Source organism: Ochotona princeps, chromosome 2 (assembly GCF_030435755.1).
Source record: "Ochotona princeps isolate mOchPri1 chromosome 2, mOchPri1.hap1, whole genome shotgun sequence".
Classification (NCBI taxonomy): Eukaryota; Metazoa; Chordata; class Mammalia; order Lagomorpha; family Ochotonidae; genus Ochotona; species Ochotona princeps.
Window position 1 is genome coordinate 55492646 of NC_080833.1, and position 20499 is coordinate 55513144.

Below are 20499 nucleotides of genomic sequence, written 5' to 3' on the forward strand. Positions count from 1 at the left end.
ACAATGGAAAGTCACTTTCCATAGTTATGTACACTGGGAAGCCCAAGTTCAAGACATACTCTATTCTATATAGGTGATGCCTTCACTGGGCCTCACGTGGCAGAAGGGGCAAACAACCCCTTACACTTCTCTAAGATCACTAATTCTGTTCAGTAGTGTTCAATTCTTTTTACCTAATCACCTCCTAAAAACCCTCCATTTCATATCATTACAGTTGTAATTAAATTTCAAAGTCTGAATGTTGGATGAACACTTACAGGCCTCATACCAACCAGGTAAGATAAAAGTTAGCAATTTTAAAGATACAAATTATGATCAACCAAAAACTCCTTATGTTAGAAGAAATAGACAATTTAAGAAACATAAAAAAATATTAAAAACAAACTCTAATTATCTTCGGGAAATTTTTGAGAAAATTTTTGACAGGATTTTATAGGGGAGAAAAACCACTGCAGGGAATAAGAAAGAAGTATTGGAAACTTAAGATATGATTGCTGAGCAAAAGTGTGGGAAAATGACTGAAAGAGGAAACTGAGACATTTCTCATAATTAAGGGCAAATTTTCAGCAACAGAAAAGAATGAAAGGTGTTGTAGAGACCCAATCCAAGAAATCTAGTACCTAACAATAGAAAATGGAGAAAGTAGTACAGATGAAATTATCAAAGAAATAATAGATTTTTTAGGCCTAAAGACACTTGGCTAGAAAATCATCAAAAATGAAACTGAAAAAAAATTTTTTTAAAGACACTGGCTATAAAGCAGGGTCCATGAATGTTGAACAGAATTAACTGAAGTAAAATTGCCACCCCTGGGTAATTCTGTAGAGATTTCAAAGCAACATTGATGGGCAGAAGGTCTTAAAATTTCCAGAAAAAAAATCTTGTCTCTTGACAAGATGACAAGATGATACAGAATTTTTCAAAGCAACAGAAAATCTCATGGGATAGTAGAATAGTATCTTTAACATCTAAAGAAGAAAAAAAGATTTTGAACCCTAATTCAATTCATTCAAATTATGAAATAGGTATAGTAGAAAGAAGAAATAGTCTCTCATTTCCATATGCCGTTTCTTAGAACATTTCTTGAATATGTATCCTAGGAATATAAAGATTAAGTTCAAGAAGAAGTATCTGGAAAATTAAGCTAGCTGCTCTACTTCCAATCCAGCTCCCTGCTTATAGCCTGGGGACGCAGCAGAGGATGGCTCAAGTCGTTGGGCCCCTGTACCCGTGTGTGAGAACCAGAAGCTCCTGACTCCTCCTGGCTTCAGATAAATCAACTCCAATCTTTGTAGTCATTTGGGGAATAAACCAGCAAATGGAAGATCTCTTTCTCTTTGTCTCTCCTTCTCTCAATTAACCTGCATTTCAAATAAAAATAAATAAATCTTTTTAAAAAAATGAATGAAAGGACTTTGTGCAGTGATTTCTTACCTAATTTAAAAATCATAAACACATGTTTATTTTTAAAATAAAAATATTACATGTTTTGTGTAAGATCTAAATTTTTTGTTATGAGCAAACTGATTGTGATATTAGTATTTACTAATATTTATTCCAAGCTAATACACTATGTCAATGAGCCTAAGACTTACAATCTGGGCATTGAATCTGGTAAAAACTTTAAAATTATAAAATACGGAAATACATATTCAATTGTAACTGCTAGTAAGTATAAACATCTTGATATTTCTTTGTTCATAATTATGATTATCAGGGTTTATAAATAATATGTTAATACTTAAGAGACTCTCTTAAGTCACTTTCCCTTACTAATTCTCTGAATGAATTTTTCTCTGTAGTCTCCTGGATAAATTCTACTTTAAAATTGTATGGCTTTAATTTTGAGGTTTATGGAAGTATGCGTAACATTATTGAGGTCAATCTGAGTTTTTGTTAGTTGCAAGTATACCAATTAAACCTACCTCAGGTGCATCCTTAAGGTAATGAAAAGCTTCACCAGATCTTGGTTTTAGATTATCTTCTACTTGTTCTGAAGAAAAATAATCCAAAACAACATTTCAAATCTCAAATTATTTCTAGTTAAAAATCAACCATTTTCTATAGGTAATCAAATGAAGAGTAAACTATGGTAATGAAAAGTGTTAGTCTAGGAAAAGGGAAAGCATATTTCTCTGAAAAATCTGGCAATTGCATTGATAGTGACTAGAAAAAAATAGAGGTTTAAGTAAGGAGCAGAGAGGTGGGGAATGAGAATGAATATAGTCAATTGAGTCAATATCCTTGATGGACAAATATAAAAAGTCTTGCCAAAACATGAGAAAAGAGATCCAAGAACACATTTTAAAAAGATTATTCACCATGACCAAGTGGGATTTATCGCAGAGATGCAAGGATGGTTCAATACATGCAAGTCAATAAACATACTACAAGACACCATGGAGTAAAGGGCAAAAACCCACAAATGATCATCTCAATACATGCAGAAAACACATTTATGTGGAAAACTCTGAAGATTCCACCAAACATCTATTAGAACCAATAAACAAATTCAGCAAAGTCGCAGGATACAAAATCAACACACAAAAGTCAGTAGTGTTGCTATGCACTATAGGTGAATTATCTGAAAAGTAGTTCAAGGAAGCAATTCTATTTTCAATAACTTTAAAAACAAAACAGCAAAATACCTAGAAGTATTTTGAACAATTAATTTGACCAAAACACAATAAAATACCTGAAAATAAATTTGACCAAAGAAGTGCAATATCTTAACAATGAAAATCACAAAACATCGATAAAATAAGTTGAGGAGGACACAAAGAAACAGAAAATATACCTCATGTTCATGTATTGAAAGTCTGAGTGTTGTTAAAATATCTGTGTCTACACTAATCTAGGAATTCAGGTCACTCATTTAAAAATTCCAGTGGCATTCTTCATAGAATTCTTCACTAGAAGAAAAAAAATCCTAATGTTGCTATGGAGCCATGAAAACCCCTGGGGTAGTTAAAGAAACCTTGAGCAAAATGAACAAAGCAGAAGGCATTATAGTACCTAACTTCAAAGCATAGGACAAGATTAATGTAACTAAAATAGCATGAAAGCACTGACCCACAGAACTTAAGAAGTAAGCTTACACTCTACAGTCAACTGATGTTTTTTGGCAAAGGTGATAAGAACACACAGTAGGTAAAGGAAATCTTCAGTAAAAGGAGAGGGGGAAATCGAGGATCCACATGCAACAAAAGGAAACTAGACTGCTTCCCCCACCTCCTATCCTACACAAAAATTAGCTCAAAATGGGTAGTAAATGCTGAAAGCTTGAAAAAGTCATAAAGAACCATTTAAGGCTGTTAGGTCAGGGAAGGATTTTTTTAGATAAGATCCTAAAAGCATGGGAAACAAAAATAGACATATGGGATTTCATCCAGCTAAAATATTCTGCACAGCAAAGAAGACAATGTGAACCTATGTAGTGAACCTGCGGAGTGGGAGAAAATATTGGCAAACCATATTTGATGAGACCGTAATACCCATAGTACATAAGGAACTCAGTAGCCAACTACAAGGAGAGAGTAAGATAGCACTATGGGAAACAGGAGATTGGGGTCCATATTCTCCCTAGGAAGATTTCAAGTGTGAAATGATGATCGACTAACTATACTAATACTAACATACTAATATGGAGAGATGGAAGAAAGTGGAACAGAAAAATGTTGTTTGCTTTAGCAACACGGATGTTGTAGGTAATTGTTCAGCAGTTGAGTTTCAGTAGAATGCTAGAGGCAGAAAAGTAGAATGCAGTAGGCTGAGGGTTAAACAAGAACTGAAGGTGTAGGGAGAATGTATGTACGTAACTCTTTTGAGATGTTAAATTATAACCCAGAATGAGGCAATTTGGGGGTAGAGTCATTCAGGTTTATGAAAATGATACAACTGGGGACTGTTGACATGGCTCAGCAGGTTAATCTTCCACCCTGTGTTGCCAGTCCATGTCCTTGCTGCAACAACTCTCATCCACCTCCCCGCTTGTGGCCTGGGAAAGCAGTAGAGGAGCCTAGAACCTTGGGATCCTGGCTCCACATGGGAGACCTGGAGGAGGCTGCTAGTTCCTGGCTTCAGATCAGCTCAGCTCAGGCAGTTGAAGCTTTTTGGGGATTGAAAGTGGAGAGAAGATCTTTCTCTGTCTCTTTGTAAATCTGTCTTTCAAATAATAATAAATGAATCTTTAAAAAAGATACAGTTGAATTATTGATCCTTTGATGATGCCAGAGAACAAAAAAGGGAGACCAGACTAAACACTTAAATTCTCTGAGGTTCTCTAATGCTTGATCCTAGCTCAGAAATCCTCAAGATTTCTAATGCTGAAACTGTTTCTGGTAAAAAAAAAAAAAAAAAAAAAAAAGGCTTACATACATTTTTTTTAACCTTTTACAAACTTATTTGAAAAGCAGAATGAAAAAGACAAAAGGTGATATGGAGAAGAAAGAGAGGGATTCCATCTCCCGGTAGTTCCCCAGGTGCCTGTTAAGAGCCAAGGTACCAAATACTTCTCCATATTCAGAGAATCTCCTGAACTAAAGTACGTCTGTGGAACAGCAGACATACAATTTAACCTAATGATTTTAAGGGAATTCAATGCAATGCATGAGAATATAACTAAGGTTAAGAAATGAGGAACTCAATGAATCACCTCAAAGTGAATATTACAAAGGGGGTAGAGATCATTAAGGAAAACCAAATAGAAATTGTGAAGATAAGATCTTCAATCAGCAAAATAAAAAGATGTAATTTGTAGGTTTAACAACAGAATAGATCAAGTAGAGGGAAGGCTTTCTGGAGGACACTGCTTTTAAAATAACCCAAAAATAAAGAAGAAAGAAAATCTACATGAAATATAGGATACCATTAAATGACGAAATATTTCTATTATAGGATCCCCAAAGGAGAAAAGAAAAAAAAAAAGACATTGAAAACCTGCTAAATAAAATATCAGTTGAAAAATTTCAGACCTGAAAAAACAAACAAACAAGAAAAAACACCCAGCTACAGGAAGCACCAAAGGACCCCCCAGTACACTCAGCTAAAAAAGATCTTCAAGTTATACTGTAGTTGAGTTTTCAAAAGTTAAGGACAATGAGGGAATCCTGTCAAGGTGCACATAATAGGAAAACAAACCAGAATAACATCAAACTTCAGCAGAAACTCTATACACCCAGAAGAGAGTGAGACAATACATTCAAAGTCATAAAAGAAAAAAGTATAATCAAAATATTCTAGTATTGGCACAAAAAAATAGATCTATAGACCAATGGAACAGAATAGAAATTGCAGAAACAAATCCTCCTCAAACTACTAGTCTTTGAAAAATGAACTAATATCAATCCTTGGAGAAAAGACAGTCTCTTCAACAGGGTTACGAAAAATGGATCTATGTATCAGAAATGTCAAACAAGACTCCTTATACCGCCCCCAATCCTCTTTAAATTGATCAAGGTTGTAAATCTATGACCTGATATTATAAAATTACCCAAGGAGCTGCTTCCTTTCCGGTGAGTACACCGAGGGGGGGAGTCTCTGGGACTGAGTGGGTCCGGGGTCACCCACCGCCCTCACTGGGCGGCAGACTGGATTGGGGTGGGGCACAACCTTGGGCCTGCAGGTTTTTTTTTTTTTTTTTTTTTTTTTTTTTATATATAATCCATTTTATTGTATTGTTGTTGACAATCTTTACATAGTTAACTATAGTTGAAGGAAAATCAAGAAAGAGAAGGAAAAAAAAAAAAAGGTTCAGGGGGATAGGGAGGTGGGCAATGCTATTATGTCCATATTGTTTCCATCATGTATCTGAGGTAAAAGGGGGTATTGAGGGAGAAGCCCCACCCGGTTTCCCGCCCACCCCAAGTCCCATATGTGGGGCATGCTCTGAGATATGTGCTCAAGTGGAGTTAATAGTTCTCCAGTTATGAGTCACTGCCAGTTTCGCTCGATGAGGTGGTCCACTGATTGATATGGTTCATCATGAAGTCTCCATTTGTCCCATATTTCGCTGCCAACATGTAGCTGAGATGAATGATTGTCCTATTCTGTCTTCTGTCTTTTCTGAGTCCAGCAGTTCAAGTGGGGAGATCTCCAAAGATACTTTGAGGTATTCCCAGACCAGATTCTTGTATGTTCTAGCAAGCACAGGGCCCGGCACAGTCCATCACCCTGATCAGCTGGTGGTTGCAATTGCTGTGTTGGTTCTGTTTTCAGTCCCGAGTTGCACTGGAACCAATGGGTGTTGCAGTCCAGTCTGGTTCGGCCCTTACATCAACCAGTGGGAGCTGCAGCCTAGTCGGGGCGACCCACAATAACCCCCACCAAGCCTGCCCCCTACCCTGGTTTGCCAATTTGTGTAGCAGAAGACCAGTCTGTCCCCCATCCCATTTGGCTCTGGTACTTGTCAATGGGTATTAAAGCTTAGTTCTATCTAATCGACTCAACCATCCAGCCCTCACAGATGTTGTTGAGTGCCTCTGTCTAGCCATCCCAGCCCCCGTCCTAGTTTTCATGCCCTCCCACGGGAATAGTGACCCAAGAAGGGGGAACCCACTTTTTCCCTCCCAGGTCTCTCTGTCCCGGTTTATGCACTCTTTAGGTGGTCCTGTGATTTGACTCGACAGAATTAGTCCCCAGTGCCAGCTTCTGCCAGCTGATGCTGTGGCCCTGATCTTGTCCACATGCAGCGCACAGGTGTTGTAGCCTTGCTTAGTCGTGTCTGTCTCTATCCCAGCCAACACTCTCCAGTGGGAGTGGTTGTCCAGCGAGGGGACCAGCCCCTTAACCCCCCCGCCAGCTCTGCCCCTCCCTTCCTGGATCTCACGTGTGCTGGATGGGTGTTGCATTCATATCCAGTACAGGCAACCACGCCCTGGCGTTCCAGAATGTGTACTGGTTTTGTCGCAACCAAACCCGGCCCATTCCACACTCTGTTCTGGTGATCGGATTTGCCAGAGGATGACATGAACTGATTCAGCCTGGCCTGCTCCTGACCCATGCCGAATGCATGCCAGTGGGAAACTTTCCATGGCCTATTCTGGGCTGTTTCCAATCATGATTCTCGCGCTTACCTGCAGGGACTGTGTCCTGCCAGAGGAGTTGCCCAGGCTCCTCCATCAGAACCCCTCCCAATGCCAGATTTTGCGCTTGCCAGGGGGTTCTTCAGCCAACCCTACTCAGTTCACCTCCTGTCCTAGCAGGAACAGTGGCTTTTCCTGGCTGGCTTTCACCCCATTCTGACTCTTGTTGTTGGATGTTTCAGCCCAGCCATGGCTCGTCCATACCCACATACAGCTCACACATGGCTCAGAAGGGGATTGAGACCCAGCCTAGTCAGTCCCACATCTACCCTGTTTCTCCATAACACCAGATGGTGCTGGGATCTGAACCGGCCTGGTGCATCCAATCCCAGCCCACACTAGTGCCTCGGGTGACTGCAACTGTTTCCTAGATAGAACGCAGCCCCCATTCCAGCACATACACCCCTTGGTGGGAACCTCATCCCAGCTGTGGCTTCCCAGATTGGGACCGTTCCTAGCTGTAAATCACGCACCTGCACGTGGTTGTTCCGAGGACCATTAGGTGCCAGCCTGCTACACAAGCCGGAGCGTATCTTTTACTTGATAGGTGTTCAAAGCTCAGCATTATTAAGGGATTGGAAGTTCTTCAAAGGAAGAGTTACTGGCATTGGGAATCTTTAGGATTGACTCAGATCCCAGAAACAGTGGGGTCACTCTAGAGCTATCTCAGCAGCGATTCAGATGTCCAATACCCCAGAGCTCCCCGGCCGGGCGGCCAGTAGGCACAGCCTGGCGCCAAATGGCACGCTGGCCGCCCGGGCCCAGCCCGCCATGAGCCATGGGCACATGGCGGACTGGGTTCGGGATCCGAGCTAGACGTCCTCTCCCGCAGCCCTCGGCTCGCCTCTGGCAGCCGGAAGTTAAATCCTGCAGGCCCGAGGTTGCGCCCCTCCCCAATCCCGTTCACCCACCACCCAATGAGGGTGTTGGGTGGGTCCCGGACATGCCCAGTCACGGAGGCCTCCCCCCTCGGCGTACTCACCCCAGAAGGTAGCAGGCCGCACCCAGGCATGTCCGGGCCCAGCCCGCCATGAGCCATGGGCACATGGCGGACTGGGTTCGGGATCCGAGCTAGACGTCCTCTCCCGCAGCCCTCGGCTCGCCTCTGGCAGCCGGAAGTTAAATCCTGCAGGCCCGAGGTTGCGCCCCTCCCCAATCCCGTTCACCCACCACCCAATGAGGGTGTTGGGTGGGTCCCGGACATGCCCAGTCACGGAGGCCTCCCCCCTCGGCGTACTCACCCCAGAAGGTAGCAGGCCGCACCCAGGCATGTCCGGGCCCAGCCCGCCATGAGCCATGGGCACATGGCGGACTGGGTTCGGGATCCGAGCTAGACGTCCTCTCCCGCAGCCCTCAGCTCGCCTCTGGCAGCCGGAAGTTAAATCCTGCAGGCCCGAGGTTGCGCCCCTCCCCAATCCCGTTCACCCACCACCCAATGAGGGTGTTGGGTGGGTCCCGGACATGCCCAGTCACGGAGGCCTCCCCCCTCGGCGTACTCACCCCAGAAGGAAGCAGGCCGCACCCAGGCATGTCCGGGCCCAGCCCGCCATGAGCCATGGGCACATGGCGGACTGGGTTCGGGATCCGAGCTAGACGTCCTCTCCCGCAGCCCTCGGCTCGCCTCTGGCAGCCGGAAGTTAAATCCTGCAGGCCCGAGGTTGCGCCCCTCCCCAATCCCGTTCACCCACCACCCAATGAGGGTGTTGGGTGGGTCCCGGACATGCCCAGTCACGGAGGCCTCCCCCCTCGGCGTACTCACCCCAGAAGGAAGCAGGCCGCACCCAGGCATGTCCGGGCCCAGCCCGCCATGAGCCATGGGCACATGGCGGACTGGGTTCGGGATCCGAGCTAGACGTCCTCTCCCGCAGCCCTCGGCTCGCCTCTGGCAGCCGGAAGTTAAATCCTGCAGGCCCGAGGTTGCGCCCCTCCCCAATCCCGTTCACCCACCACCCAATGAGGGTGTTGGGTGGGTCCCGGACATGCCCAGTCACGGAGGCCTCCCCCCTCGGCGTACTCACCCCAGAAGGAAGCAGGCCGCACCCAGGCATGTCCGGGCCCAGCCCGCCATGAGCCATGGGCACATGGCGGACTGGGTTCGGGATCCGAGCTAGACGTCCTCTCCCGCAGCCCTCGGCTCGCCTCTGGCAGCCGGAAGTTAAATCCCGCAGGCCCGAGGTTGCGCCCCTCCCCAATCCCGTTCACCCACCACCCAATGAGGGTGTTGGGTGGGTCCCGGACATGCCCAGTCACGGAGGCCTCCCCCCTCGGCGTACTCACCCTTGAAGGTAGCAGGCCGCACCCAGGCATGTCCGGGCCCAGCCCGCCATGAGCCATGGGCACATGGCGGACTGGGTTCGGGATCCGAGCTAGACGTCCTCTCCCGCAGCCCTCGGCTCGCCTCTGGCAGCCGGAAGTTAAATCCTGCAGGCCCGAGGTTGCGCCCCTCCCCAATCCCGTTCACCCACCACCCAATGAGGGTGTTGGGTGGGTCCCGGACATGCCCAGTCACGGAGGCCTCCCCCCTCGGCGTACTCACCCCAGAAGGTAGCAGGCCGCACCCAGGCATGTCCGGGCCCAGCCCGCCATGAGCCATGGGCACATGGCGGACTGGGTTCGGGATCCGAGCTAGACGTCCTCTCCCGCAGCCCTCGGCTCGCCTCTGGCAGCCGGAAGTTAAATCCTGCAGGCCCGAGGTTGCGCCCCTCCCCAATCCCGTTCACCCACCACCCAATGAGGGTGTTGGGTGGGTCCCGGACATGCCCAGTCACGGAGGCCTCCCCCCTCGGCGTACTCACCCCAGAAGGTAGCAGGCCGCACCCAGGCATGTCCGGGCCCAGCCCGCCATGAGCCATGGGCACATGGCGGACTGGGTTCGGGATCCGAGCTAGACGTCCTCTCCCGCAGCCCTCGGCTCGCCTCTGGCAGCCGGAAGTTAAATCCTGCAGGCCCGAGGTTGCGCCCCTCCCCAATCCCGTTCACCCACCACCCAATGAGGGTGTTGGGTGGGTCCCGGACATGCCCAGTCACGGAGGCCTCCCCCCTCGGCGTACTCACCCCAGAAGGAAGCAGGCCGCACCCAGGCATGTCCGGGCCCAGCCCGCCATGAGCCATGGGCACATGGCGGACTGGGTTCGGGATCCGAGCTAGACGTCCTCTCCCGCAGCCCTCGGCTCGCCTCTGGCAGCCGGAAGTTAAATCCTGCAGGCCCGAGGTTGCGCCCCTCCCCAATCCCGTTCACCCACCACCCAATGAGGGTGTTGGGTGGGTCCCGGACATGCCCAGTCACGGAGGCCTCCCCCCTCGGCGTACTCACCCCAGAAGGAAGCAGGCCGCACCCAGGCATGTCCGGGCCCAGCCCGCCATGAGCCATGGGCACATGGCGGACTGGGTTCGGGATCCGAGCTAGACGTCCTCTCCCGCAGCCCTCGGCTCGCCTCTGGCAGCCGGAAGTTAAATCCTGCAGGCCCGAGGTTGCGCCCCTCCCCAATCCCGTTCACCCACCACCCAATGAGGGTGTTGGGTGGGTCCCGGACATGCCCAGTCACGGAGGCCTCCCCCCTCGGCGTACTCACCCCAGAAGGTAGCAGGCCGCACCCAGGCATGTCCGGGCCCAGCCCGCCATGAGCCATGGGCACATGGCGGACTGGGTTCGGGATCCGAGCTAGACGTCCTCTCCCGCAGCCCTCGGCTCGCCTCTGGCAGCCGGAAGTTAAATCCTGCAGGCCCGAGGTTGCGCCCCTCCCCAATCCCGTTCACCCACCACCCAATGAGGGTGTTGGGTGGGTCCCGGACATGCCCAGTCACGGAGGCCTCCCCCCTCGGCGTACTCACCCCAGAAGGAAGCAGGCCGCACCCAGGCATGTCCGGGCCCAGCCCGCCATGAGCCATGGGCACATGGCGGACTGGGTTCGGGATCCGAGCTAGACGTCCTCTCCCGCAGCCCTCGGCTCGCCTCTGGCAGCCGGAAGTTAAATCCTGCAGGCCCGAGGTTGCGCCCCTCCCCAATCCCGTTCACCCACCACCCAATGAGGGTGTTGGGTGGGTCCCGGACATGCCCAGTCACGGAGGCCTCCCCCCTCGGCGTACTCACCCCAGAAGGAAGCAGGCCGCACCCAGGCATGTCCGGGCCCAGCCCGCCATGAGCCATGGGCACATGGCGGACTGGGTTCGGGATCCGAGCTAGACGTCCTCTCCCGCAGCCCTCGGCTCGCCTCTGGCAGCCGGAAGTTAAATCCTGGGCCTGCAGGTTTAAACTCCAGCAGCCAGGAGGCTGCTGGGGGCTGCAGGAGAGAGCGTCTTGCTCGGATCCCGATCCCAGCCAACATGTGCTCATGCTGAGCTGGGCCCGGCCGGGGAGCTCTGGGGTAATGGATGTCCGATTGCTGCTTAGATAGCTCTAGGCTGACCCCACTGTTTCTGGGATCTGAGTCAATCCTAAAGATTCCCAATGCCAGTAACTCTTCCTTTGAAGAACTTCTAATCACTCAATAATGCTGAGCTTTGAACACCTATCATGCAAAAGATAAGCTCCAGCTTGCCTAGCAGGATATTTTTTTACCTGACATGATGATGGTTCAGGAGACTGGTCACATTGGGCAGGTCCATAATATTAACTAGCATTCTAGAACCTTATCCTGGGGGTGGATTCTGTGCAGGATGTGTGGGCCACACCCTGTAGAAAGTTTAGCCCACTGGCAAACCTTAAAGTTTGGTTGGTTATGGACTAAGCTAGGTGTGACCAAGGAGCCTGCCATCAATCACAGGTAAAGGGACCCGCCACAGACTGGACTGGTCAAGGCAGCAGCACCCAAATGTGCATCCTGAATAGGTTGTGGGGTGGGCCGGGCTGCAACATTCACCAGCTCATACAAGGCCAAATGGGAAGCCAGAGTACACCGGGCACTGGCCTAAAACCCAATGGCATGTATGTGAACTGGGTCTGGGAGTGGATAAAGTGGAGGAACTTGGGAAGCTCCCTTGGCGAGTCATAGCTCTCGCTGGTGAACACATGGTCCAGATCTTGGGGTCAGACAAGCAGGGCATAGTAGCTCCAAAATGTGTAAATTGATAATGGAATGTAATGTACTGGGCAGGACTGAGCAAACCTTTGCCTACAAGCAAAACTAGAAACCAGCATGGAGCACAGGTCATACCTAGCTAGGCTCTTGCACCTACTGGTCCTCAGAGCAACCACGGGCAGGTGTGTGATTTACAGCTAGGAACGGTCCCAATCGGGGAGGTAAGGGGACACCCTAACTGGGTTGAGGTTCCCACCAAGGGGCGCATGTGCTGGAATGGGGCCTGCGTTCTATCTAGGAAACAGTTGTAGTCACCCGAGGCACTAGTGTGGGCTGGGATTGGATGCACCAGGCCGGTTCAGATCCCAACACCATCTGGTGTCATGGAGAACCAGGGTAGATGTGGGACTGACTAGGCTGGGTCTCACTCCCCTTCTGAGCCATGTGTGAGCTGTATGTGGGTATGGACGAGCCATGGCCAGGCTGAAACATCCAACAACAAGAACCAGAATGGGGTGAAAGCCAGCCAGGAAAAGCCACTGTTCCTGCTAGGACAGGAGGTGAACTGAGTAGGGTTGGCTCAAGGACCCCCTGGCATGTGCAAAATCTGGCATTGGGAGGGGTTCTGATGGAGGAGCCTGGGCAACTCCTCTGGCAGGACACAGTCCCTGCAGGTTAGCGCAAGAAGCATGACAGGAAACAGTCCAGAATAGGCCATGGAAAGTTTCCCACTGGCACACATTCAGCATGGGCCAGGAGCAGACCAGGCTGAATCAGTTCATGTCATCCACTGGCAAATCCGATCACCAGAACAGAGTGTGGGATGAGCCGGGTTTGGTCGCCACAAAACAAGTACACATTATGGAATGCCAGGGCGTGGTTGCCTGTGCCAGATATGAATGCAGCACCCAACCAGCACCTGTGAGATCCAGGAAGGGAGGAGCAGAACTGGCAGGGGGATTAAGAGGCTGATCCCCTCGCCGGACAGCTACTTCCACTGGAGAGCATGGGCTGGGATAGAGACAGACCAGACTAAGCAGGGCTACAACACCTGTGCACTGTATGTGGACTAGATCAGGGAAAAGCCAGGCTGGGCTGATTATTCCTGCTGGTGCAAGCATAAATTAGAGTGGGTGAGGGATGTTTGGGCTTAGCCACAGCATCAGCTGGCAGAAGCTGGCACTGGGGACTAATTCTGTCAAGTCAAATCACAGAACCACATAAAGAGTGCATAAACCGGGACAGAGAGACCTGGGAGGGCAAAAGGGGGTTCCCCCTTCTTGGGTCACTACTCCCACGGGAGGGCATGAAAACTAGGACGGGGGCTGGGATGGCTAGATAGAGAGGCACTCAACAAACCCGTGAGGGCTGGATGGTTGAGTTGGTTAGATAGAACTAAGCTTTCATACCCATTGACAAGTACAGGAGCTAAATGGGATGGGGGACAGACTGGTCTTCTGCTACACATACTGGCGGGCCTGGTGGGGGTTATTGTGGGTCGCCCTGACTAGGCTGCAGCTCCCACTGGTTGATGTAAGGGCCGAACCAGACTGGACTGCAACACCCATTGGTTCCAGTGCAACTCGGGACCGAAAACAGAACCAACCCAGCAATTGAAACCACCAGCTGATCGGGGTGATGGACTGTGCTGGGCCCTGTGCTTGCTAGAACATACTAGAAACTAGTCTGGGAATACCTCAAAGTTTCTTTGGAGATCTCCCCAATCGAACTGCTGGACTCAGAAGTCTAATCAAGAAAAGACAGAAGACAGAACAGATCAATCATTCATCTCAGCTATATGTTGGTAGCGAAATATGGGGCAAACGGAGACTTTATGATGGACCATATCAATCAGTGGACGACCTCATTGAGTGAAACTGGCAGCGATTCATAACTGGAGAACTATTAACACCACTTGAGCACATATCTCAGAGCATGTCCCACATCCGAGACTTGGGGTGGGCGGGAAACCGGGTGGGGCTTCTCCCTCAATATCCCCCTTTACCTCAGATACATGATGGAAACAATATGGACATAATAGTATTGCCCACTTCCCTATCCCCCTGAACCTTTTTTTTTCTTTAACTGTAATTAACTATGTAAAGATTGTCAACAACAATACAATAAAATAGATTTAAGAAAAAGAACCTGAAGCAAGGGAGTAAAAAAAAAAAAAAAATTACCCAAGGATAGCCATCAGGGAAATTCTGTAAGACACTGGCATTGGCAAAGCTTTCTTGGAAAAGATACCGGAAGGCACAAGCAATAGAAGTAAAAATAAACAAATGGGACTGTATCAAGCTAAGAAATTTCTGAAATTCAAGGGAAACACTCATCAAAGAGGCAACTGACAGAATGGGAGAAATATTTGCAAGTTAGGCAACTGAAAAAGGATTAGTAAAATTAGCCTATAAAGAGCTTAGGAAATTCAACAAGAACACAAACAATTCAATTAAAAATGGACAAAGGACATAAATAGGCATTTTGAAAGAATAAAATACAAATGGCCAACAGATAAATGAAAAAATACTCAGGATCACTAGTCATCAGAAAAATGCAAATTAAAATTACAATAAAATAACATCTCACTGCAGTTAGAATGGTTATCATTCACCAATAATAAATCCTGGGAAGGATGTTGGTGGGGGAAAGTTACCAATAACTTTCCAACCAATCTTGCTGGTGGGACTTTAAACTAGTATAACCCTAGTGAAAGACAGTATGGGATTCTCATATCTGAAAATAAATCTACTGTATGATCCATTGGGAATTTATCCAAATGAAGTTAAGTATGAATCTAAGAGTTATTTGGACCCCCATGATTGCTGAAACAGAATTTCCAATAGTTAAGCTATGTACGGAAACTACAGATCAAGATCCGTGATGAACACAGGTGTAAAAATCCTCAGTAAAATACTAGTTAATCCAATTTAACAGCATATCAGAAAGAACATTCATTTAGACCAACTGGGATTTATTCCTGGTATGCAAGGATAGTCCAATACACACAAATAAAAAATGTGATGCATCACATTAACAACTTGAATAAACAAAACCATGTGATTCATTGCAATAGATGTAGAGAAAGCATTTGGTAAAGTACATTTTTTCATGTTAAAATCCTTAAGCAAATCATATATGGAAGGAATATTCCTCAACACAATCAAGGTAATATATGAAAAACTCATAGCCAGCTTGATATTGAATGGGGAAAAGTTGGAATCATTTCTGCTAAGATCCAGAACAAGACAAGCACACCACTTTCACCATTAATAGTCAATGTAGTCCTGGAAGGCTTGACCAGAGTCATTACCCAAGAAAATGAAATCAAAGTGATACAAATGAGAAAGAGGAAATCAAGTTCACTTGTTTGTGATGAATATAAATCTCTATATAGGAGAACAAAAAGAATCTAGTAGGAGACTATAGAAAGGCAGGAGCAAATGTGGTAAAGTGGTAAGTTACAAAATCAACACATGAAAATTAATAGCCTTTGTATACACAAACAAGTCCATGGTTGAGAAAGAACTTGCAAGACCAGTCCCATTCACAACAAAAAGTCTGAGTATCTTTGAATAAACCTAATCAATGATATACAGAATCTCTATGATTAAAAACTACAAAACTACAAAAGAAGACTCAAAAAAGGAAAATATTTTTCCGTATTCACTGACTGATAGAATATCATCAAAATGCCCATATTACCAAAAGCAATCTACTGATTCAATGTGATCCCAGGCAAAATACCTATGATATGCCTCTCAGATCTAGTCCAGAAAAAAGTGATGTTAAAATGCATATATGTAAACACAACATCACAAAAAGCTAAAGCAATCTAAAACGAAGAAAACAAACCTGGAGGTGTCGACATGTCAGGGTTTAAGACATACTACAGGGAAGTAGTAGGCACAAACAGGCACAAAAATAGGCATGCAGAATAATGGAACAGAGTAGAAATATCAGAAATTAGCCTAAGCATCTATGGTCAACTATTTTTTGGCAAGGAAACTGAAACCAACTTATGGAGAAGGGACAATCTCTTCAACAAATGGTGCTGGTAAAATTAGATCTACAAAAGTGTGAAACCAGACTCCTATCACACCTTTAAAAAAAACAACTCTAAGTGAATCAAGGATCTAAATCTATGGCCCTTTAACATCAAATTGCTCAAGAAAAACATTGAAAAACTCTGCAAGACATGGTCTTAGGCAAAGACTTCTTGGAAAAGTCTCCAGAACAAGGCAGTTAAATAAAAAAAATAAGCAAATGGGATTACATCAAGCTAGGATGCTTTGACACTGCAAAGGAAACTACCAAAAATAGATAGACAATCAACAACAACAAAAAATCTGCAAAATACGCAACTGATAAGGGATTAATAGTCAGCTTCTCTGAAGAGCTTGAGAATTTCAACAACAATGAAACAAAAAAATTCAGTTAAGAAATAGGCAAAAGATCTGAAATGGCAATTTTTTAAAAAATGAAATGCAAATGGCCAACATACATATTTTAAAAATGCTAAAGATCACAGGAAAATGGTAATAAACTGAATGAGGTTTCACCTCATCCCAGTTGGAATGTCTATCCTCTGAAAATCACAAAAATAATAAATGCTGGCCAGAATGTGGGGGACGGGTATGCCAATCCACTGTCAACAGGAACGTAAAGTAGCTCAACGTTCTGGAGGACAGTACAGAGATCTACCAATTCAGCTATGTCACTCCTGAGAATTTACTCAAATAAAATGCAATCAGCATTCAAGAGAGGTATTTGTATATCCGTGTGTAATGCCACTCAGTTCATAGTAGCTACCATATGGAATAAACTCAGTTGTCCATCACAGATGATTGGATAATTAAAATATGATTGTAGAACATTATTCAGCCATAGAATTTTTAACACATGTTAACAAATAAAAAATAAATAGTAATTGCAACCTATTAATAAATCAAAGGCATTACCTGTTGGCTTAATTTCTTCAATTTTTGTGTTTGTTGGAACAAAGTGTGGTCTAAAAGTTGGCTTTTCAAAATCATTCTTGCTAGGTTGAGTCTCGTGCTCGAAAGAGACATGCCTAAACAAAACATTTTTTAAATGAATCTATAATAATTATAAAATTTATAAAATTAACCTAAAAATACATTTGGAGAAAGAGATTTGTTGTAATGGTAAACTCTAATAATATTATTGCAGTACAAATGTAAAACATTAAAACTGACTACATAGGAGCTGAAAATATGAATGGCAGTCATTTGAAGTAGAGTGAAATGAGAAATATTCAATATGCTGTCATAGACAGAGCACTCCACGAAGTTATTAGTCACTAGTTGATTTACCCTTTCAGAAAAACACTGCAAAGTGGTTCAGTGAGATAGAGAAGACATTACTATACAACTATGAAGATATGAATGGCTTACATGTCAACATTGTGTACTATGATCCTAACATTTATTATTGTAAATATGAATTTTCCTCTTCTGACTTCTTTAGCTGGTGTAGTAGTTCAGTTATGTAACAAATTGAGATAAAATAACTAGAAAACTGGTATATGATTACTTCTGGGTGTGTCTGTGAGGACATTTCCAGACGAGTTTGGCCTGTGAGTCAATAGACTAGTAGGGGAAGAGATGCCTTCAGCCAAGTGGGTACCATCCAACTAATTGGGGCTCACACAGAAGCAAATGTGGTTCTCTTTCTCTGGGAACTGGGATACACTCCTCTCCACCCTTGGATGTAAGAACAAGGATCTCTGACCTCTGTACTCCAGGACTTAGACCAGCAAATTCCCCACTATGTCCAGTTACACTAAATCTCATGGGTTCTTCCTTGAAAACATATTCCAAATCTAACCACCGCTTTCTGCATGATTTTCACCTTAGTCCCTGGACCATTCATCATTAATCTGAACTGTTTTTACCTGTTCTCTCCTGTTTACTCTCCTTGCTATAACTTGAAACTTGGACTGATTCACCTGACAACATCCTAAGATTACAACAGACTATCATGGAACTTCTCAGCCTCAAAACCAATGAGACCAATTTTCCTAGTAAATTCCTCATATAAAGGCACTTGAATACCTATATATTCATATGTCTATATATCATCTCTTTATCATTTATCTGTAGCTATTTATATCACTTTTCATCTATCGCCTATCTATTATCCATCATTTTCTCTGTCTCTCTAGCCTATTGGTTCTGACATTTTGGAGAGCCTGACTATTATACAAGTGTCTGATGATATGTTGTGTGATAATATACAGTTGTAGACAAGTCTGTTGACAGAAATAATTGGATTTGAGATGGGGAATCAGATTTAAACTTATTCAGCTTGTCAAATTGAGGATCGAAATCTAGAAGCAAGCTGAACTGACTGTGTAGCAAGTTTCTCTTTGGTTACAAGCTTTATGCTTTTCTTACAGGGTGGGTACTGTGAGGTTTAAACAAGACAATTTAATGTGTAGTCATCAACTACACTAAAATTCAGGAAGAATATCTGGTAAAAAGTCATATTGACTAAAGAAATATAATACATTTCCACACAAGATACTATCTACATGTGGAGATAAACAATGGGGCTATTCAGAAAATTTGGATGGCAATCATTTTTTCTTTTCTTTTTTAATGTTATTTTTTATTATTATCATTTTATGATACAGTTCCATAGGCCTTGGGATTTCCCTTATCCCCTCCCAAATTCCCTCCCCCCACACTGAGTTCCCTTATATCATTACTATAGTATAGTTCTTAATACACAGTCATATGTCCATCATTGCGGGCCTGGACAATGGCAGAGACTCCAGCATCCTATTGTCAAGATATAGTAAACAGTTACAGTGGGAGTCCATCTTTAATCTGGAAGTAGAGATGCATACTGCATTGGATCCTCACACTGGATATGACAGTCTCCATTATACAGTTACTATACATCCCCTTAAATGAAAACCCACAAAACAGAATCAACAACAGGAGGAAAAACAAGGATTCCAGGCCTTGGGGTTGGGGGCAGATGGCAGTTCCCCACAGTGTGGCAGCTGTGGAGGGTGCCCCTGCCGGGCCGGATCAAAGGTTGGGGACTCAGACCAAAACCACTGCCAACAGGCTGTGACTGATTCCTAAACATTCTGAGGGCAGCACAGCAAGTGGTGCCAGGTTCTGCCTGCTGGCTGCTCAGCGACGAGCCCTGGGGTTTTTAGGATATGAAATTGCTGCCTAGGGACACCCATGAATAGGCCAGCTTTAGTGTACGTGAGAGATGAATTCTGGGTGATTCCCAGTTACAGGGTCCTGAAACTTTTGGGTAAGTGTGGGGACTGAGACCTGATGGTTTGGAGGGGAGTGTCTATAAGATCTATTTGGGCCAGACTGATTCACCAGCTAAATTAGGAATCCTGAGATAGACTGTTAGCATAGAGCATCACTGACTGCCACACACCAGTCCACACCAAAGCTATGTATGGCGGCCTATCTGGCAGGGCACCATTACTTGACTGGGTGGTGGAATAGTGGACTGGTCACATTTGGCAGGGTCAAGACACTTACCAGCACGCGAGAGAATTTGGTCCAGGGGCAAACTCTGAGGGGAAGTGTGGGCCTAACCCTGTGGAAATACAAGTTCTGCAGGTTAGCTCACGAGCTGGGGTGGTGGTGGGCTGAGCTAGGAGTGACCGTGGCACCTGCCATAACTTATGGGTAAAGGAACTGATGGCAGTCTGGGCAGGTCAAGGAAGCACCACCCGAAGCTGCATTCTAAAACAGGATGTGGGGTGGGCCAAGCTGCAACTGGAAGGGGGAGGACTGGGCAGGGCCAAACAAATTTCAACTCTCAAAAAAAAAAAAAAATAGAAATCAGGAGGGAGCACATGGCACTCCAACCTAGGCTCTTACACCAACTGGTCTGTAGGCAACAGGGATACTATGCCGTAGCATTGAAGGCAAAGGCTGAGACAGGTGAGGGGAATACCTGTGGGCCTCATGTGAGCTAGATCAGGGAAAAGCCAGGTTGGGCTGACTGTTCTGACTGGTGCAAGCAAAAATTCAAGTGGGTGAAGGTTTGTAAAGCTTTGCCACAGTATCAGATGGCAGAGACTGGCACCGGGGGCAAATTCTGATAAGTTAAATGTCAGAACCACCTGGAGAGTGCTAAATCTGGAAGTTGGAGTGGCCTAGTAGGGAGATAGTGAGCATCTCCCTCTTGGGTTACCACTCCCATGGGAGGGCACGAAAACCAGGATAGGGGCAGGAGTGGCTAGACAGAAAGGCACCTGCCAATATGTGTGTGAGCTAAATAGTAGGTTGTTTGGGTCAAACTAGGCTTCAATGCCCATTGACATGTATGAGAGCTAAATGGGATGTGGGACAGACTGAACACGCCTGCGGTACATAGTGACATGCATGGGA

General features: G+C 45.8%; 1 protein-coding gene across 1 annotated transcript in view; it reads right to left on the reverse strand.

Moving 5' to 3' along the window:
- C2H1orf141 (chromosome 2 C1orf141 homolog) overlaps positions 1-20499 on the reverse strand; it is a 75424-nt gene that overhangs the window by 15036 nt on the left and 39889 nt on the right. Inside the window, exon 4 of the mRNA XM_058681110.1 lies at positions 17062-17174. Coding sequence (XP_058537093.1) covers positions 17062-17174 — 113 coding nt within the window. The remainder of the gene's footprint in view (positions 1-17061; positions 17175-20499) is intronic.